Source organism: Nyctibius grandis, chromosome 4, assembly GCF_013368605.1.
Source record: "Nyctibius grandis isolate bNycGra1 chromosome 4, bNycGra1.pri, whole genome shotgun sequence".
Taxonomy (NCBI): Eukaryota; Metazoa; Chordata; class Aves; order Nyctibiiformes; family Nyctibiidae; genus Nyctibius; species Nyctibius grandis.
The window spans coordinates 35,156,887-35,179,795 of NC_090661.1; the positions used below are offsets into that span (position 1 = coordinate 35,156,887).

Sequence of the window (22,909 nt, forward strand, 5' to 3'; positions counted from 1 at the left end):
TCACTGAGAAGAGCCTGGCTCCATCCTCATGACACTTGCCCTTTACATATTTATAAACATTAATGAGGTCACCCCTCAGTCTCCTCTTCTCCAAGCTAAAGAGACCCAGCTCCCTCAGCCTCTCCTCATAAGGGAGATGTTCCACCCCCTTAATCATCTTCGTGGCTCTGCGCTGGACTCTCTCTAGCAGTTCCCTGTCCTTCTTGAACTGAGGGGCCCAGAACTGGACACAATACTCCAGATGCGGCCTCACCAGGGCAGAGTAGAGGGGGAGGAGAACCTCTCTCGACCTGCTGACCACACCCCTTCTAATACACCCCAGGATGCCATTGGCCTTCTTGGCCACAAGGGCACACTGCTGGCTCATGGTCATCCTGTTGTCCACTAGGACCCCCAGGTCCCTTTCCCCTACGCTGCTCTCCAACAGCTCTGTCCCCAACTTGTACTGGTACATGGGGTTGTTCTTGCCCAGATGCAGGACTCTACACTTGCCCTTGTTATATTTCATTAAATTTCTCTCCGCCCAACTCTCCAGCCTGTCCAGGTCTCTCTGAATGGCTGTGCAGCCTTCCGGCATCTCAGCCACTCCTCCCAGTTTTGTGTCATCAGCGAACTTGCTGACAGTGCACTCTAATCCCTCATCCAAGTCATTAATGAATATATTGAATAGAACTGGTCCCAGAACCGACCCTTGCGGAACTCCGCTAGACACAGACCTCCAACTGGACTCTGTCCCGCTGACCACTACTCTCTGGCTTCTTTCCTTCAGCCAGTTTACAATCCACCTCACTACCCGATCATCCAGACCACACTTCCCCAGTTTAGCTGCGAGGATGCTGTGGGAGACTGTGTCAAACGCTTTACTGAAATCGAGATAGACCACATCCACAGCTTTACCATCATCTATCCACCGGGTAACATCCTCATAAAAGGCTATCAAGTTGGTTGAGCAAGACTTCCCGTTGGTGAAGCCATGCTGAGTGCCCCTAATGATCCCCCTATCCTTGATGTGCCTAGAGACAGCACCAAGAACAAGTTGCTCCATCACCTTTCCAGGGATGGAGGTGAGGCTGACTGGTCTATAGTTACCCGGGTCCTCCTTCCTGCCCTTTTTGAAGACTGGAGTGACATTCGCTTTCCTCCAGTCCTCAGGCACCTCTCCCGTTGCCCACGACTTAGCAAAGATGATGGAGAGTGGCCTAGCAATGACTTCCGCCAGCTCCCTCAGCACCCGCGGGTGCATCCCATTAGGGCCCATGGATTTATGGACGTCCAGGTTGCTTAATTGGTCCCTGACCCAGCCCTCATCTACCAAGACAGATTCCTCCTCTATCCTGACTTCTTCTGAGGCCGCAGGGGTCCAGGGCTCCTCAGGACAGCCTCCAACAGTATAGACAGAGGCAAAGAAGGCATTCAGTAACTCCGCCTTCTTTTTATCCTCTGTCTCCAGGACCCCCACCTCATTCATCAGTGGGCCTACATTGCCTCTAGTGTTGGCTTTACCTGCAATGTATTTGAAGAAGCCCTTTCTGTTGTCCTTGACCTCTCTTGCAAGGTTTAATTTCAAGGAGGCCTTAGCTTTCCTAGTTGCCTCCCTGCATCCTCTGACAACAGACTTATATTCCTCCCAAGTGGCCAGCCCCTCCTTCCACGATCTGTACACCTTCTTCTTCCACTTGAGTTTGCCCAGCAGTTCCCTGTTTAACCATGCAGGTCTCCTGGTACCCTTCCTTGACTTCCTACCTGTTGGGATGCTCTGATCTTGAGCTCGGAAGAAGCAGTCCTTGAACGCTAACCAACTATCTTGGGCCCCCTTACCTTCTAGTACCCTGTCCCATGGGATTTCCCCTAGCAATTGCTTGAAAAGGCCAAAGTTGGCCCTCCTGAAGTTCAGGGTTGTGATTCTGCTAGCTATTCTGTTCCTGCCACATGAGATCCTGAACTCTACCATCTCATGGTCGCTACAACCAAGGCTGCCCTCAACCTTCACCTCTTCAACCAGACCCTCCTTGTTAGTGAGGATAAGATCCAGCAGCGCTCCTCTCCTAGTTGGTTCATCCACCATTTGCATCAGAAAGTTATCATCAATGCACTGGAGGAACCTCCTGGACTGGGGATGGCTGGCTGAGTAGGCCTCCCAGCAAATATCAGGGTAGTTGAAATCCCCCACAACAACCAGGCCCTGTAATTGCGAGACTGCTCTCAGCTGCCTGTAGAAGGCCTCATCTGTTGTAAAATCTGTTGTAGTGGGTACTTTTTACCATTCAGAACAACGGGAAGTACTCATCGTGGGTCCTCAGTAGCAGATCAGTAAGAACACTTCTTACCTGTGACCCTTTCTTGCTACCTGGCAGATTAATTATGAGAGTTTTCCCTCTGATGCCACACACAGGTCTGAAAAGAAAGAAACCCAGAGTGAAATTCGTGCATGCAACTTTCTCCACTGTAGAAACAAGAACAGAGCATTTAAGATAAATTCTATTATTTATCAGAATTTGTAAACTCAATTTCCAACATCTAAAAATATTTGCTGATCATGTTCTCATAAAACAGCTCAGGAGAAGCTGAGCTGAAAAAGCATCAAACAAGGCTGACAGAGTCTAACATTTAATTGATAGTATAAACACTGGCTAGATTTCTATCTTTTTTAGATCTGTGTAGCTCCCTTAATTCTATTGTTTACTTGCATCCAATACATTCTTTGATATAGCCCCTATTTGCTCATACACATGGTTCCTTTGTAAAGCAATTGATGGTGTCAAACACTATTTACCTTGCCAGGTAAAATTATTAAGTCATGCTGGTTGCGTTAATTCAAATATGTCTTTTTTTTTTTAAAAGATGCAACATAAGAAAAGCACACAGGGAAGTAATTCTCAAGTGAAAATTGCACTTACGCAATTCATATCTAATTCTTCCTAACAGTCTTTCCTTCCCCCTCAAAAACAGATGAAACCAACTATCAAAGATGGAAGATTTTATTTTATTTTTTGTCTTTAGGGAATTCCTTTGGTCTTGAGGCAGGGCTGAACTTTTCCTTTCTGTTGTTTAGAGTTTGTCTCTTCCTCTTTTTAGCAAATATTTTTCAAGAAAAAAAATTAAGATTACTGTATTTTGTCTTGAGGTTGTAAAGAGTGCCTCCTGCTTTTTTCCATGGTTTATTAAACCAGTGGTGAAAAACCCAGGGCTAGAACATAAGGATAAGAAAAAAGTGAAAGGACGAAACCAAACCACAAAGATACGGAGGCTACAGTTGAGAGAAACTGTGTAACAATCTCTTTATCAAACAAAAACATAAGCCATAAGTGAAGACAGAACAGAAAAGAAAATAATTTCTTGATATGGCATTACCAAAAATTTTGAGCCAAAGGACATGGTTTGTGGGGTAGCCAACTTCCCTGGATTTCTTCTTATACAAATAATTCTCAGTGATTAATATAATTTGTTGGTAGCATGGCATTTTCTAGCAGGGTAGCAAGTATTCTAGTGACCATAATGCTCACAATTAAATAGCAGAGAGATCACTTTTGTGTCACAAAATGAATTTCTGATATCACAATCAAGCCAGCCTGAAGAGAAGTCTTATTTTCAACTGTCAGCTTGAATACTGTATGACTCCTACCCTCTGTTATCCCATATTCACTTCTTGCACACTACATACCCTCAGTTAAGAAAGAATTCCAGCCAGGAAGACAGCCTATAACTTACAATAATTTTTAAAAGTCCATGTGATAAAATTCAACACGATTGACCTAACATTTCCAGACCTACAGGTGATTTATATAAGTGTCAGCTTAATGTTGCATAATAGAACTTCTGCTTTTTGTTTTTTCTTAAAAAGTCCAAGAAATTACATGCAAAATTATCTATCAGAACTTCATTTCAAAACTAAGTCAGTTAGAGGTAAGCTTAGGAGAAGTGACATTTAGTGTTAAATACTTGGAAAAATTAGGATCTACATTTCTCAAACTGATCTCTCTTAATGTGTGTCTTAGTTCTCACTGTAAGGGGTGATTACAACACTACCTCAATTTGCATAATTTTCTATGAAAATATATTAACAAGTTGTGCCTTAGAATAAGAAATTATGTAAGAAAAATCCCAAAAGAAGTGAGTCTGCATTCAGAGAAGATTCTGAAGAAAGAGCACCAAAACCGATACAGGATTACACTTAGGACAATCAAAACAAAGAAAAGTAAATCTCCCTCCTCCGTCTTAAGCATTTGCAGAGGAATTCTACAAAAAAAGAGTAATCATAACACACACGTGCATTCATGCAGAACTGAGATTGCACAAGAAACCATAATGCTGTAATTTTGTAATTTTTGTATACTTAACTTTATAATCTGAACAGTGTTATAAAAATAATGGACTTTTTTTTTTGCATGTTGATTACTTTCAGGTCTGAAGTAAAGGTTTTCACCAGCAAATTTTTTAAGGCATAATATGATTGCATGCAGTATCTTTGTAATGTTATCTCCCATCATTGTCATCAATTACTACTGAAAGTGGCTGTAGTTTAAGGGACATTTTCTTGCTGTGTGTACAGAAGTGTCAGGTTGCAATCCAGCATTATGGTTCCACTACCATTGCAACATCCTTTCAGCCACCCTGATCACACCACATCCTAAACCACCTTGGTAGTGTCATCTAAATGGCTATCCTTTTCTTGATCAGAAACAGAACAGCTAAATTAACCTTTCCTCTCCTTGCGGTAGCATTCTGTTATCCTTTCCCTTCAGATAAACACAAACTATGATATAAAAAATTATATCAGATAAAAAAATGAAAATACTTGCTAATTTGTACAGAATCTGAAGGTGTTAACTTGGTAATGTTGCCCTTTCAAATATGTGATACGTGATATGAAAAGCGTTAAAATACCTTGTCGAATCACTAAAACTCTCATGTAAATGTCCTCTAAAAATGCAAGTATTTGAATAAAAAGTGGCAGATTTGAAATTCTTTCTTTATTTCTTACATAATTATTTCCTTGTTATACCCTCATTATACGAGAAATCAAAAACCTGTAACAGCCATTGTTTCTTAGTTACCTTGAAATAATGTACAAGCACAAACTAAATTATGAAAGATATTGATATTACTAAGTCTATCATAAGTAAAATGAGGTAAATACCAAACTCTAGGACTCAAAGTACTATATCTGAAAGCATAGGATAAAACACCATTTAACTTATTCAGAGAGCTTTTGCTGATACTGGAACAAAAGCAATATCAAAACAATACATTTGTATTTATCAAAGTTTTTTTTGCTAAACAAAGCATTTTAGTACTTGATGAACAACATATAGAAGAATTCTTCTCTTGCCACTGAAATGCCACAGCTCTAGGATGAAAAGACAGCTGTTTAACAGCATGCATCAATATCACAAATAACCTGGCACAGAAAATACAGGAGGATACAGTGTCTAATGGAGACAACAAAGGGAATTAAATGAGATAATGTAATTACCATTCTTGGAATTTGGCCACTTCTCTGAAGTTAAGACTTAAAGTCTTGATAACAATGGCAATGTTCAGTTATTTATATACAGTCATTTCATGAGAATGTGTATTTCTAAGGAAACAGTTCCCCTCATATTTTGAAGGTAATAGTCTTACCTAGAGAGCATGCCCAGAGGAGTAACATTAAGTGATCCCATCAGCATTGCCAGGGCCATCCCTGGGGCTTCTCGCTCTATTACTTCTTTAGTGGCCTGCAATCAAAGATTAAATAGAAAAGTGAAGTACAGGAAAGGAAAAATATGAAATCGGCTAAAACCTGGGTAAGAATATCTCCTTTTTTTTGTTTCTGCCAAGAGACGTCCTTGCCAAATTCTCAACACTGAAATATGTTAAAGAATTTTCTGTTGGTTGTGTAAAATTGGGAAAGACAAGGGATTGGGAAGAAGCACTGTTGGCTGTACTGTAAAGACTTCTACAGAAAACGTTAAAAGCCAGGATTCTCTCTATACAGGAAATGTTAACCAACACCACATAAATAACAACTCCCTCTAACGGAAAGGAAAGGATGTTTGGGAATAAGCAAAGACAAGACCAAAAGTAACTGCCTTCTCTTCCTCATCAGTCTCATGTGCATTTTCCCTTCGAGATTTTCCCAGGCATGAGAAGGGTGAATCGGTCTGCACAGAAAATAGAAAAAAAAAATTTGCAAAGGGAAGCCCATGTAGCAGGCAGGCAGGAAAATAGTAAAATGGTAATGATAATGGCCAGAGGCTGAGGCCTTCCCTTTTGATCACGTCAGCAAAACAGCGGTTCCAAACAGGATGGTGGTTTTTATTCAGAAGCAGTCCATATGCAGTGGGCATCGAGAAGCCTGGAAGCAGAGTCTGAAAATTTTTGGTTTTTTAGTCTTTCTTCCACACAGGGAATCAGATGGAAAATTATTTTTCTGGGATGCGCACAACCTTCTGCCCTTGCTTCCTACACAAATTTTCTCAAACACACAATCCATCCAGCCTCCCAGCCTCTAACTTCAGTTAGGACGTAACACCTCAAAGGCAGGTTACAGTCCTACCCTCTCTTCATTTCCCTCACAGTAGTTGCTGCTCAGTGCATCATCTTGTTTCGTGTTCTGAAACAAGATTCTAAGTTATTTGGCACAACTAAAATCGTTAGCAATGCTCATAAAACTGTGAAATCCATTGTAAAACAGCCGACCAAACTACAACGCTTTGGTGGTACTGCTATCAAAATAGAAATAGAAAAGCACATCTTAAATATAAAGACACTCAGAATAAGCTAAATTTTCTTGGCAGCTTGATATAGCAAAAGAATAAAATGTAAGAAAACCAGACAAATTATTTTGTGGGAAAGATTAAATTATAAATCACATCCTTGCACTTTTGTAAGCTCCTAGTTTACAAACAGAAAACAAAGTCATAGAGAAGGAACAAAATTAACCCAATGGCATCCCTATGAGAAGGATCCAGGAGACCTACACTAGCTATACAGCTAAAACACTTAGAGGAAGCAATAAATAAAACAGAAAAAAAATATCCCTGAACAGTACAGATATTCAAGTGGCCATATTCTCAAACATTACCACTAACATTTAACATGTTTTAAAGGAATATGTCAGTATCAGAAGACATCAGATACAGCTACCAAGTAAACCTTCAGATCTTTTATTAATAAGCTGGCCTGGTTTGGCCCAAACCAGGCCATAAGCAAACTTGGTATGTGCTCAGTTGTGGGAAACAGGATCTTTGGTTTATACAAAACCAAGAGATTTTAATTCAGTAGCTGACACCACAATCTCTTTTACTTCAAGCATAGCATGTTTGTTTTAGTATCTGCCATCCTCTACTTGGAAATAGAAAAGGCATATAAATACAACCCAGTGTCTGTATTTCTACACAGGGGAAATGAGAAGAAGCAGGCTAGGAATGATGTAGACAAAACTAAAACCTCTCCACTGAGGGAGATTGCCCAAAGATACCTGCTGAGGTATCAAATTATCAATCAATCACATTAAAAATTCTTAAGACTATCCATAGACCTGATGATTTTTATAGTATAGAAGAAAAAGGCACTGCAGTGGTGAAGGGACACTTTGTCGACAACGAAAAAGTCGGTGAAACATGGAATTCTCTGTGTGTGCATACATAGTAAGTCTATATCTACGCCTTTTATTTTCAGCTAATACCATGCTTCAAAGCTATTCAAAACTGGTTTAAAATACAAAGTGCATTTTGAGATTTCTTTTTTGCCCTTGAGCGCAGTGACACTTTGAAGATATCATTAGTTAAAATGCTAAACAGGCTTCAAAGGTAGTATAAGATGCAAGAGAGTTCCATAAACAATGATCCTGCAGCTCAGGGAGTCCTTCAATGAAATTCAAGTCCATTCTCCAACTTCACAAGAAAAATGACCTTCACAAAATGTCACTGCTAGCAGGCAATGTGATTATTAAAAATGTATGGACTAAGCAACAAAATCTGAAAGGGCAGAAAGTCCAAACAGCAGTACAGCTCTCAACAGAAGTTTCTAAAAATATTTGTTTCAAAATATATATGCTTATATTTATTACTGCAGGCAGACTTCTACAAACAGGGGAATGCTTCCTGTTTTCCTATTTGCAGCCTGACTGGATGGATGTAACCAAAAAAGGCTGCAGCTAAGTAAATAACTTTTACAGTGACATCTGCTCTTGAAATCAGCCACTGGGAAGTCCACTCTTGGGATGTCCTCAAATAACATGACTTAAAATGTGCAGTGTACAGGAACTGAAATCACCATCACACTGGGAAGCACGCCCTTAATTAGCTATACATATAATGAATGAAATTAGCTGTGCTGCAGTGATTTGCAGATACTTTGTGTCTATTGTTTCACCTAACAATGTACCAAAGTGCTGGTGGCCAGATTTTCTAATACTTCTTTCAGGTTTGAAGGAAGGGTGGAAGAGAGATGTCAAAACTAGATTTTCATCTGTGTCCAGCTCAGGAGTTAACTGTCTGGTACCAACATCTACCTGCATGCAAACTATTAAAGAATTAGTGACTCGGTACCTTCACGTTTTACCAGTACTCTAGCAAGGCTGAACTAAGATTGTTAAACTTTGTTTCATGGGCAATTTTTTCTTGGTAGTCTCACTATCAGCCAGGTTTTGCCTGCTGCAGGGGGCCATAGTGTTGGCACAAAATGAATCACGAATCAAGGCTGTTGCCCCTGGCCTTCTTACAACAGTGATGACGACACTACTACGTGGGCAGAAGCAGGAAAAAATGATGAGAAGATTTCATTCAGAGCTGTCACACTGATGCCTTCATCAGGACTGAAGCTATACACTGATTTCTCAAACCTGAGTCTGATGACTATATAAAAAGTAGGTGGAAAATACTAGAGTAAATTTGCATAAAGTATTAATATGACAGCAAGGAACTGTCCCCAGTTCCCCTGCATAAGGTGGCAGTGCAAAGAAGACACATGCGTACAAGATGGATGTGGAAGAGAGGGGTTCCACAGCAGTGGAAGCACTTGAAGGTAAAAGCAAGAGTTCAGGAAAGAGACACAAATGCATAAAGGCCTGTTTGGAGGTTGCAAAGAAATGTGAGGTTTGTAGTTTAGACAGGAGAAGGGAACGTGGGAAGAAGGAAGCCTAAGTGGAAAGGCAGAATTGCAGAGAGAAGTCCAAGCAGTAGGATTGTGAGAAGAGCAGGGATGAGAGTAGAGAGAGGGCAAGTGAATGAAGTGAGTAGGATGGAAATAAAACTGCACAAGTTGGCTTGGACAGACAATACATGAAGGAAAAACTCAGGAAAAGCAAAAAGGAAGACAGAACATGATAGAAGTCTCAGTCTGTGGGGGAACCAGGGACAAAGACAATGAAATAAAATGGTAGTTTCTACTCCAGAGGGGAGTAGTAGAGACTAACAATTAAAAAATTATTTCGCAGAACTAGTCAGGGCTTACTAACAATGTCTATGATAGCAGTTCTTATATTTCATTGCCATATGAATAAAGGCAATTTATTTTAAAAAGACATTTTTGATCGTTTTCAAAGTGCCTTTTTATTGGAGTTAGGGCATTATGTTCCCAAACCAACTGATATATTTTTAGATATCTTTGACGTAGTTGTGGTTGCTTAACAGATGGCTCACTGCCAATGGGTTTCACAGAGTTCTCTGCTGCTTCACTGCCTTTCTTTGCCTCCATATAAATTAAGTTAGTTCAGTTCCTAACCTGTGGAAGCCCTCCCAGGCAGCTTCTGGAGGATATATCCACTGCAGACTGATTTAATTAAAAGACTTAGGACTACTCTTCTTGAAATGTTCAGAAACTCCTTGTCTTTGTCTTTCAGGTATCAAACATAGCAAAGTTTGACCTCAACAGTAAGTAATGATCTGAGACATTTCATATACTCTTCATCAGTTTTGGGACGGTGATATAGTTTTATCTCTTCAACTAAAATGCAAATATGAGACTGAGAAGTCGTAATAAATCTGATTAAGATGACCAAGACTACCTCTGTTGAAAATATTATTTCTGTTGAAAAAGTTAAAATCTATGACTCTGCATAGCATACCATAAAGCTATTTATGCAAATTAATAGACAAATTTGAAGATCATTTATACTTAGCAAACTACAGAATTAGCATACATAACATTTTATTACCTATTTGAGCTTTCCATTGAAAGCAGAAGTCTTGGAAGGGCCTAACCAAAGAAATACCTATATACCCTCTGCAACAGAGCTCACAAACCAGTCAAACCTCAGAAGACTGGACAAAGAACTATGGAGACAGATCAGTCAAATATGCAACAAAAATGTCAGTCACGTCTGTCAATCAGTTGTGTAAGAAGTGTATACTTTAGGAACAAAAATTGCAGCTCTCAGCTTGGAGATGAGATACCTTCCTTCAAGGTTATTCGGTATACCTCTGTTGGAGATAACACGTGTGCCTGTAATTTCTATTCACAAGTCAGCTATTTCAGCTTATTCTCTATTTCCCTACTCTTATTTTGCAGGGGAGAAAATAGAGCTTACATGGAGCTAGACTGATTAGAGCTTCTCCCCTAAAAATCACTTATCTATTTCTTCTCTTAGTACAATAACAAATACAGGTTGCAGCAGTTGGTTTCTTTCAATATACCGAAAAGTTTTTGGCTAAGGATCAGTTTTGAGTCACTCATTCTCACTATCATGCTGTTTTTCCTTGAATTTTTGTTATTCCCTGCCCCCAATAATCTGTGTGATGATATTCTGTGTCTTTTTATGGATGGAAGGCTTGACAGGAACTGTGCTCTCTGATGTTCTCCAAAATCAAATTTCTTTGGCTAATTGCTCAGGTAATTTGACAAATGGATAAAACCGATCACATATGCTATCGCTCCAAAACAACCGAAGTCAAGTAGGTTTGTAAAAGTCTCTCAACTTGTCATCAAAGTTATTAACTTTCTAACAATATAGTGGCCCTAACACATCATTGGGGTGCTGCAGCCAGAGATACGCCATGCAATGTCTGTCCTTTCACATGTATGCAATTACGATTATCATTGACTTCTCGATGTCAAATGAGTTGTCACAGATCCATGTAAGTCAAGAATGGCCTGCATCCAGAGGGCAATGAATAGCTGCTTCTGGACAGGGCAGATCCCAGAAGTAGGTGTTTGCTGTCATTCTACACCTTTTGACAGATTCACACCACACCAATGAACCTGGCCACATGCACCTTAAAAGCAATAGCCTGAGAGTCATCGTTTCCTCAACAATAAGTTATCCACGAGGGCTAATGATGTGGGCCTGTAAAAATCCATCAGCTGCTTTATAGACCCAGAGCAGTGGAGAATAACTGACGTAAGGATAAAGTAAGCACCAGTCACTATGTTTGGACTCACAGGACGGACTGGTGGTGGCTAGGCATACATCAGGCCAGTGCTGCCCCTGATGCGTGTGTTTCTTCCTCCTCATGAGGTGACATCCAGGCTTCTGTCAATTTTACTCTACAATAAGAAACTCAGCCTGAGTCTGGCGAGTGTGCATTTTGATGTTCCTGTTGGGTCTTTTTGATGTTAAATGCTGCTATGTGTGTCAGACAGACACATACTGAGAGCTCTCCCAGGCTTTTACAGAATTATTTTATACAAAATAAACCAAAACATGTCTAAACATATTAGGGTGGCTTACTCTATCACCTTTTCCTCTTATCAGTGGTGAGCTTAGTACATATTCTTCCAATAACTGATCTGATTACATGGTCTTTTTCCTCTTCTTCTCCCAACTCAAATCACAAATGGCCGAAGGTGGATGAAACCCTGATTAATGTAGCCAACTAAAAATGGACTCTACAAATTGGTGTATCTGCATGCACTAATAACACATTTCCACTGACAGTAATTCTGCAGCACACAAATGCTGATTCGACGTTTGCTTGTACTCTCAGCATATTTGCAATGACTCTGCTGCCACCAAGATCCCAAACATCACAGAATGACCCTACAGAATTTATCTGTGTGAGGAACAAAAGTGTCACAGCAATAACTGCTGTTAGATTAGATTAAATACAGACTCTGTTTTCTCTGTTTCTCCCCATATCCATGATTCCCTCTGCCTGCAGCTTGCCCCCTCCAAATTCCCTCACTCTCTTCACTGGGATCTATTGTACCATTTATTGTAACCTCATGCCTATGTCATGAGTCTCAGAGGCCAGGAGCTAATACGATGTTCTTCTTGTTTATAAAATGATATCAGCAAATGATTCTATCAGTACAATTCCACTGTGTATATGACCATACAAAGCAACTGGCTGGTAGAGGTACCTCTGACAATACGCAATGACTTATGTAAGCTATGAATATATTTGATTTTTTATAGTTGCACTCCATTGATAGTTATTTTTGTAAGCAAAGAATTACCTAAGTGTATATTAGTTAATAAAGTTTTTAATATTTATTGTAACTTTCCTTAAAAGACCTTGTTTTCTTCAACTGAAATCAAACTAATCAAAAGATTTACTTCACAACACTGTTTCATTTTTACTTAAAGGCTGCAAAACATTTTGGGGAAGATGCTTCACATTCTTTGACGCAATAAAAGATGAAAATTTAAATCAATATAGTAGAGAAAGCAACATTGTGGAATTTGTAACTTGTTCCTGCACCTCAGTAGGTTTGTATCTCTTTTGAGCTAAACCTGGTTGCATTTGATTTACATAAACTTCACAGATCAGTGACTTGCCTGCCCCATTTGTGTAATAGAAATGTTAATGAAATTGGTGCACCTGGGCAACCAAACCAGGTGCATCTTCTAAATACCACTTCTAATATATATTAAGTGTTAATAATATTTTTTAATCCTGATTGCTAAACAAAGCTTTAAGATAGTAAATGTATATAAAATATTTATGCCATACAAACTGATCTTAATTTTACGATACTGGCCACCCACATGCATTGTCATAAAACCAACAGAACAATCATTTTAAAGAAACAGTTAACCAAACAAAGAAAATGCTTACTAAATGCTTTTCTGCACTATGAGGAATGCATTTAGGCTCTATGAAGATGTATGCAGTCCACCAGATGCAGTATGTTACAGCTGTATAACGGTGTGTGTTAAGTCAGTGTCGAAAGGCAGAGTATTTGCAAAGGGGGAGAGGTTAGGAGGATTAGCTTGTTAAAACAGCGGAAAACAAGCCACTGCACTTGCTTATAAAGAAGGGTCAGGTGCCTACTTCCTTTTTCAGCCTTCTTTTTCATGTGCAAACTGCTGTGCTTCCCACTTCACCTCCACTTCATGTAAGAATGAATCCCTTGCTGTTCAATAAAAGCAGTACAGATGAAGACTTTCTGGTAAAGTTAGTGACACCATTCTGCTATTACAAAAACACTGTTAAAATTTTATCTATTAATCATTATTATTCTTTTAAGTTTTCCCTCAGTTAGTTCAAACTGCTTTATATTTAATATAAAATGTAAAAACCTATGCAATCCATCACAACTTTTGTAAAATTCTTTAAAAATTGAAGTGGAACAAACCTGAGAAGTGAAAAATTTTGTCCTCTGCAAATCATAGAATCATACAGCAGAAATTAGTATCAATAATAACATCTACAATATCTCAATAAGAGTATCAATAAGAATTCTACAATTAATGCGACTGACAATGTAATGAGCTTTAACTAATGGTATAATAACTAGGGAGCACTGTCATAAAAAAATACCCTGTATAGTGCTTCTGGTTATGTGTACTATGTTCTACAATATATATATCTATACCAAAGGAGAGTCAGCGTACAGTTAGCTTCATTTCATATAAAACTAGTGCCAAACTTGGATTCTTTATATATAAAGGGGGAGAAAAAGTATATTAAGCAATAAAGGCTAGAACTATGTAAGAGAAACAAACCTGTCACTTTTGCTTAGTTGTGATATTAGTATCACAGGAAGAGAAAAGACCCTATTCTTTAGAGATTCCCATCAGTAGACACAAAGAATGAGGCCACCAGGCAGAAATGTATGCTGCTTTCTCTTAAGAATTTGCCCAGTCTCTTGGACAGTGAAAGAACCAAAAGTTTTTACTTGCAATTTCGCTACTCTAAATAAATAATTTTGCAATGCTTTAGCTACAACGCATTTGCTACTGAGATTGAGATGTGGAACGCTTTTCTTTGGAATGTTGCCTGTTACTTCCTATCATTTGCTACCTTCTGCCAAGAACAAATATTGCATATGAAATATTAGTACTTCTGAAACTCCAGTCAGTTTCTGCCACAGGTAAAGTAGCTCCTCCAAAAAATTTCAGATCTCAGATCATCAATGTTGAAGATTAAAAAAAAATCCTTCCCAAAATACACCTTGTACACTCAAAGGATAGACTACTCAGTGATAATTTTTCAAGAATATACCACAGCAATACAAGAATTACAAAAAGTACTTTACTTTCTCTTAAGATTCCTTTACATAGTATCTTTACTCCCCAAGTAAATGATAAAGCACGTCTAATAACAACAGCTTTAAAGTAGTTCTGCCATAACCTAAAATTGCATAGAAAGGACTCTTCAGTGAGATGCAGTGATGCAATTCATGTGTTCAGAGTCTGAACCGTTGTTGATTTAGGTACACATGAATGATGCACTCACTAGAACTGAACAACTGAACAGATTTTGAAAGCCTAAGTGACCTACTGTGCATTCTGTCAAACAATTTCCTATACAGGATTATTTAACTCCTGGCACAAATCACATTTTTTTTTTCTCCAAGATTCTCATGGAAACAACTGGATGAAAAGGTTTCTCAAAGAGAAGATGGAAAGTACTTTTTGAGACTGCTGCAGCACAGAGCACTGAAACAGAAGACAGCACAATTCCTAATCTACACTGAATGAGGAATATTAAATATATGAAGTTTACCTTTTCCTCTGGAATTTGATTCTACTATTTAATTAATGGTTTACAATGCTTAATAATAATAGTTAACAATGTAACAAAATCCAGTATAAAATTAATCCTTTATAAAAAATCCTTTATTTCACTGTTCCTAAGATCTTTTCTATACACATTTCTGTATCCAGTTTCTTCCAGTTTTAGAAGACATTACAGTATCTTTCATGCACCAGTTAAAACCAGTTCAACCATTTATTGACACTACTCAGCTGTAACAGAGTAATGCTTTCACATTAATGCAACTTTGCATTGCATAGACAAATCCCAACTGCCTAACTCTTAACTTCAAAACCCTGCAGTTCTTATAATGTAGGGACCTTTTCATTAATATAGATACAGCAACATAGGTATATAAGCACCTCCCCTCACATATACTTGTGCTGTGCTTGAAGCAGCAGACCATGCTGTGCAGAGAAATCTTTTTGCTTTTTAATGTAATGTAATTCACTCTGTCTCCAAAATTTTTCAGCAAATACTGATTTTTATACTAGCAGTGTGTAAGTGGATCACTGAGAAAAGTGGTAGCTTTAACAACTGGTAAGACAGAAGAGATTCTTAGGTGGGCACAGGGAACAAGTTAGTTCTTCCTCTCTGTACTTAAAATGTACCCAGGACTAGACTCTTGCAATAAATACTAAGCAGCTCACTACCACAGAAATGCGTTCATATTCAGAGAACAGTAAGTGCAAACATCATAGGTCTAAGCAGATTAACTTAAGTAAAAAATCAGACAGCAGTATTTCTATATAATGTATATGGATAATGAAAGACAGTAATTCAGAATAACAGAAATCATATGCACTTAAGGTTAGCTGCCCAATACTATGTGTCTGATTAAACGAGTTAAATAAAAAAATCCTCATTTTTAAAAAGCTAACAAGGAAAAGAAAGAAAGACAGACAATATTCCTGGGGAAAATATTAAGCTGTTTTATCAATGTGACAAGCTATTAATTGAGAAAAACCCACAAGTTCCAGCTAGATTAGTAAATCCATCTTTGTTATGGTTAAAAGAGTCAAAAGAAAATTCTACTGTTACAGACCCCTCTTGCCTGCAAAGGGCGATGATGAGTTAATAGCAGCTTCTCATTAAGATGCTGCAGGAAACAAAATCCCTAAGAGACAAAGACATCTGTGCCTTTCTCTGTTCTTCTCATCCCAGGAACCACCAATACTGAACAGCAGAAATCAGTAAAACCTGCACAAACTGCAGAAGAGCTCTAGAGAGACTGTAGTTTTGGCCTTACTGTTCACGGATTAATTCCATGTACCACTGGATACATAAGCATTATTTGGTTTGAAACAAAGAACTAGTCAGCTCGTAGAAAGAAGTGGCAATAACCCAATCATTTTTCACTCTTTAAAAGGGAGCTATAGCCCAAACACTGAGACAAAAACTGGTGCAATGTGTAGGTTTCATTCAGCTTTGAAATCTGCAAAATCCCCCACTTGAGTGATGTACATGATTGCAATACTACACAAAATAAAGCTTATTTCATCGTCTACAGTCTATCTGCAAAAAGATTAAAAGAAAAAGCCTAATTAAGGTGTACAAATATTTCCTGACAGCAAACAGTGAGTGTGGAAAAGATTCTTTAGTGTTGCTATGATGTACTATGAGAGCAGTAAAGGACTAATCAAACAAAAGTTTAGGTGCAGTCTCAGATAAAATTTCTGAACCATAACATCTATCTGACTTCATCAAACTCCCAAGTGAAGCGAAAGAAGCTCCAGCAAATTCAAAATCTAAAACCTGGCTGGGCAGAACAACAGAAAAATGTACTGAGGGGAATAATTCTGAAACAGTCATTGAAGGATGGATGACTGGGTCTTCTTGCATGTATAAATTCAGTGACTGTATCAATTTAATTTACTAAGGAAATTCACTAACTTTAAACCATGGATATTACCTTAACAAAGAATCAGTTAAAAACTGCATTATAACCATGTAAACACCTTTACCTAGCCTGTACGCTAAAGGACATTTTAAGAAAAGGGAACCCAGAGGATGGAGTGTCAAAATCTTCCCAAATATATTCAACAGAATAAAAGAAAAAATGATGGGTTACAAATTACGACGCTCAGAAGCAATTACGTAAAAACAGTATTTTCTTGCTTCTTATATCTGCTTTGTTTATCTATCTCCTCATTTTTCCAACAAAAGCTATTTACTCACTAAATGAAGAGGTAACAGTAGAGACACACTGGAACTTACTCGGTATCAATATACCTCCAGCAAATTGTTACATGAGTTGCGACAGCAAAAGCCTTCATCACTTATGAAAATGCATGAACCAAAAGGCATATATGTTCTTTAGCATAATACTGACCTGAAGCATTCTTGTCTAACATTAAACAATTACTTTTTTCAAACTGGATCCAGAAGCAACATCCAGACACAACAAAATCTGAATTCCAAGTTGATACGAGTTACTGTCACACATATTATTCTTAAAAGAATGGAAAACTTCAACTGAAACCGAAAGCAGTGATTAAATGGATCAGGGCAGTGGAACACCTTCTGGAAATCCCAATGGTAACAAAATAATTATACATCTATCTTTCTTTTTGAGAGCAAAAGACCTGTGTTAGTTAGGAATTTGTTGTCTTTTCATAAACTACTGAAGAAATCAGCTGCTTAGATGCTACAATGCTGACTATCATCGGAAAGGATACCTTTAGAAAACAGAAGAATAAAGAATATAAACTGTAAAAATTTTAATGCAACTTAAATAATGTATTGACGTAAGCAGAGCATATATGAAAAACATTCTCCTGACAAATAATCCGTAGGATTTTAGACGTAGTAGTTCAGGAAATGACTATCAGAAATGTAACAAGCTTTTTATGAGAGACAATAAGGAAGGAAAATAGTCTAACAAGATGAAACAAAACTGAGATACAGTTAGGCTGATAACACGAAATTTAGTTATCCTGGAAAGGGAAACTCTATAAACTGGAAAGACTTTTAATACTTTATGAGTGTTCCAGAAGCTAATTTTTTGTTGAAAAGTGCACAGGATAGATTAAAGAATACCTTAACAAAATCAAAAACCAACCAAACACTTTAAAAAAAAAAGACAAAATAATGTTGTATTTCATTGTTCCAGGGATTTGATAGATATGACATTATTCCCAGGGCTTTGTGTGCAAATTTGTGATTGTTTATTTAATCAAATTTTGACTCACTTATAAGATAAAAATCAAAATGTATTCTTTCAACTTAACACAGATTTTTTTAAAATTATTAAAATACTTGTACCGTAACTTCATCACTGCAGATGGAAAACTGATTTACCTGGATATTTTACAGCAAAGCTGCCTGAGACAGCACTGCATCAGTTCTCTGGGAGGTATAATTTTCAACCAAGAAAATAACATACATTCAAGAAAAAGCATTGTGTTTATGTTCCTCCAGTTTCTGATGCTTTTCTGCATTGTTTAGTTTAAAGTTTATATAACCTGAATATTATTTGAAAACTAGCAATTTTTTGGGGGTAATATTAATTTTTAAAAAGCTATATTAAAAATAACTAAAATGATATACAGAAAAATGACTTATGGTTCTTGGGATAAGAAGTGAGTTCTAGCAGCGTCCTGCAGCCCCGCAGTGCTAGAGTGAATATTCCTCCTCCCTTCTAACATCCAATGTCACTTCTCAAACAACAGTCTAGGGAAGCAGCAAAGTAACACTGGGAGTTAGCGCTTGGAGAAAGAGAATTGCCACTGAGATCTGTTCTTGTCACCAGACCCCACGACAGAGTGAAGCTGGTGGGAAGTGAGAGACTGCCAGCCTACTGTCTTTAAGAGCTTGCAAAGTTGTGAAAAAATTATGCCTGGAGAAGCAAGGGAGGGTTGGAAAGGCTGAGAAGAGAGAGGACAGGAGAGACCAGGAGACTGTAAGGGAGTAAAGGTGGACGTTTGTGTCCGCTGGTTCCTCAGAGCAGGATACAAGTGTACCAGATTTCTAGAGACTAATGTGAAAACTAGGAGAAGGGCTCTTACTCAGAACATTGTCTGCCATACTGGGAGCCATTCTCCACAGGGGCAAGCTGGTGTCAGGAGCATGGGAGCAAGCTGCTCTCCCACAGCATCTCTCTCTGATTCCACAGCTGGTCTTGCACAGGTGAAAGAGGCTACTGACTCAAGGGATGCTGCCCTGCCTCTACGGTTAGACATAATTTCGCATATTTAGGATATCTCTGAAGATAGCAAAATAGTAATATTAAGTCTGGAGAGATTAAAAGCTAAAGTTAAAATAATATTACAACTATTTTAAGCATAGGAAGACTTTATTATGACAGAATATTCTCTCTGATTCCTACTTGGTACTGGATTCAAAAGCGTAATTAAAACCACAAACACAAATAATAAGCTAGAAACTGTGGCAGAGCTAGGAAAAGAGAGATTAAGTGAGTTGAATTAAAGAAAAGAGGCAGGAAATGCTGCTTCTTACTCTAAGCTATGACAATGATTTATTCCCTTACTATGGACCTTACAGATGTAGTCAAGTCCTTGTCCTTAATCTGTGACAGAGTGACAAAAGTTTTCTGTAAACGAGCAATTGACCATTCTCCCAGTACAGAAAGAGTAGGAAGCAGCAACTATGACACACTGCGGTTTGGTAACACTGTACTGATCCAACGGCTTTTTTAGATTAGCTGCAACCTTGTGTTTTAAATTCTTATTTAGCTCCTTTGATCCACCGTGTTTACTGAACATAGCTCTACATTCAAACCTCAATCTTTCCGAGCCTCAGCAAGAGATTGTTTTTTTTCCCCTGTTATTACCTACCTTCCACAGAGTCTGAGAATTACTGTAGGTAATATTAGTGATGTGTTTTAGTACTTAATTACTACCGCATTTAATACTGAATACAGTATTACTGACAGTAATACACCTATCAAATGAAGCAATGGAAGCAAAGACTAAATACCATTCAGCTTTTTTTAAAATTTTTTTTGTAAGGAGGGAAAGGGTTTTGAGCAGTTCTATGAAAAAGCTGGATGCTGGTACTGAGATCAGTTTTTGGCTGGTATGTTGAGCTGAATCAGATCATGAAGGAGCCAGACAATTCTTTTTTTCCCCCATTCCTTACAATTCTTAATTTTTTTCAGACTGGTGCATATTTAGAAATAAAATCGAGGCAGGTGGGCAAGACAATATGATAGAAATGCCAGGCATAAAAGCAAGTGGACAGGACAGCAAAAGAGCAAGTATCAGTGAGTAAGCAGACTCAAAGAGCAGCAAGGGGACACTATAATCAAGAAGCAGGTGAAAAGGCAGGAGGAAAATGCCAGACATTCAGCAAGTCGATAAAGCAGTACCAAACAGTCAGCAGGTGTGCCAAGCAGAAGAGCAATTCCGCAAAGTCAGCAGACGCACTCAGTGGGAAGGTGATGCCGGGCACTCGGAGCGGCAGACAGGGCAGCAGAAGGCCAATGCCCATGTGCAATCAGAGCGAAAGGACAATAAGGAGGTGAGACATGCCGTTCAACAGATGGACAGGGCAGTAGGTAGTCAGTGTCAAGCAATTAGCTGGCCAAGAGGTAATGCCAGACAGTCAGGCAAAGGACCAAGATTTCAGGAGGACAATGCCACACAGACAGCAGGTACAGAGAATAAAAGAGAGTAGTGAATGCCAGGCAGTCCCCAGACAGGCAAGGCAGCAAAAGACCAAAGCCCATGAATAATCAGATGCGACTGTCAGCAAGGACAAAACATAAGCCTGCCAACCAATTGACAGGGCAGCAGGGTGGCAGTGCTTTTTCAATAACTTAGGATACCACCAGTGAAACAGTCCCAAGAATCTAGATGCTCACCCTCTGGTAGTATCACTAGATCAGAGTGAACCATGAAAATCCACGGGAGAATAGCACACAAATGGAAACAGCAGATGAGTCTGACCCTAGCACTTGGGGAAGCCATGGGACCTTCCTATAAAACAAAAATATGAGAATCCACAAGAAAATCAAACAAATGGGAAAATGTGTCTAAAAACTATTTCTGATGATGATTTAAAAAGCAAAAAAATACTAGCAAAGAATTAGTTTGGAAATGATTGGGTGGGATTGAAGGTGTTGCTTACCCCTCTCTGGAGCCCACATAATGGGAATGTTGGGAATTTCTGCAGCAGAAAAACAGAAGAGAAAAGGGATTTCTGACTCCCAGTTCAAGGAAAGCATGTCAATTTAGGACTGGGTAACCTCTTCGGGCAAAAAGTAAGAATTCAGCTGAATTTTTGCCCATCCCCAGATATAAGCCTTTATTGAGGTTTGCAAAAAATTTAAGAAGCCCACATCAGTTTCATCTCATGACATCCCACCCTTGTTCCCCAAAACCACACTTACCTCTAGCACAAGGTGTATAAGAGGGGAAAGGGGATGGTCTTGTGAGCTCATTCCCATATCCACTGCAAAATAGCTTGTGAAGATGAACAGGAGTACCAATTAGCCACTGTCGGCCATTTGTGAGATAAACTGAAGAAGTTATTAACTGTTTCTCATCACTACTGGAGAATGGTGTTTGACTCTGGCTTAGATATACCTCTGCTCTAATGAAAAGAATTAGTCTGAGTCTTGTGGGGTAACCCTCTTCTATAGCAAGAGTTGCAAAAGTACGAAACTTATCAACACCTTTTTTTACCTTGAATCTCCTCTTCTCTTTACCTTAAGCACTCTGTTATTTAATATGGTTGGGTTTTCAAACAAATAAAACCATGTTTCAGAAATCTTAGCTGCTGCTCTATTTCAGAACCACGTAATGAACTCTGGAATGTGAGCACTGAGAAAATCCCAGCAGTAATAAAAGTCAGTAATTTAACTCATCTATCATTTCAGTCATGAGTCTTTTTATTCAGTATCTTCCTAGTAACTAAAAGTCAACCAACCAGGAACCAAACTTCACTATTTCTGTCCTCTCAGAAGTCCACATTGTGTGTGTACTTATCTGCTTGCACATTAACTTCTTACGGTAAATTTGAAAACCTACATACCACTTTGATAAGGCAATAATATGCAACAAGAAGCCAACTCTTCTCTCCTGCAAACTGTAGAGAACCTTAGACACAATAAAGGAATCATTAGTTCTGCTGTGCACTGCTCAATTAGGATTTGGAAAGGTCACAGAGACAAACTCCATAAGGATTTGCCATGTACTCACACGCAACAAAGCTTTTAAGGAATACAGTAGTAACAGGCTAAGCTGACAGAACATCATTTATACTGATCCTCTGGGTATCAGCCACTCATTCTCTTTCTAGCTGGGCACGGCACAGGAATAATAGAGGATAATATAACTTCAAATTTAGAAATTGAGGTCATAGAACAGGAATTTCTTTAATATCCAGACTTTCCTGTATCAAACACTACTATTTGGGCTTAGAACAGAATGCAGGAAATTTAGGCAGAGGAGACCAAGAGATTTCCATCATATGATTAGTGATGGCATAAACCAGCCAGGAAAAGCATACACTGACTGAACCAGAGAAGATATTAATACAATAGAGTACGAGGTACTTCGAGCATGCAGTGGTAGTTTTATCAAATTCTGTGATTTTGTGGCCAGCAGCAGCTAGAGTTAGCTGCATCACATCAAGAACAAAATTGCTAGCACCTTCTCTCCCAAGGGAAATCTTTCAAGGCTCAATGAAAATGAACTATGACAAACTGATCTCAGCAAACCACAAGAAAATGTTTATTTGTGGAAGAAAAGATGGACTTTTCTTTAAAATTAAAATCTAATGAAAGTTTAAATATCAATAATAAAGAATCAACAGTAGATTATGCACCTCACTATTAATTGGGGTATTCTCATTACAAAATAATTGGGAAAAAGAATATATGCATGAAGTGACAAGAAGCTAAAATATCTGTGAATTATCTAAATTAAGGTTAAAAAGTAATTATTTTCTTATTCATAATTGATAAGACTTTCATGCCCGAGTGTGACAATAGTCATTTTGGTTTTCTATTCTGGTACTCATACGGAGTTAACACTTTG

At 38.4% G+C, this 22,909-nt stretch overlaps 1 protein-coding gene across 2 annotated transcripts in view; it reads right to left on the bottom strand.

Annotated features, from left to right (window-relative positions):
- Window positions 1-22,909, bottom strand: part of GPHN (gephyrin) — a 333,104-nt gene that overhangs the window by 121,262 nt on the left and 188,933 nt on the right. For both annotated transcript variants that reach the window (XM_068397489.1, XM_068397488.1), the window contains exons 5-6: window positions 5,623-5,717; window positions 2,328-2,394 (exon numbers count right to left, since the gene is read on the bottom strand). In XM_068397489.1, coding sequence (XP_068253590.1) covers window positions 2,328-2,394; window positions 5,623-5,717 — 162 coding nt within the window. The remainder of the gene's footprint in view (window positions 1-2,327; window positions 2,395-5,622; window positions 5,718-22,909) is intronic.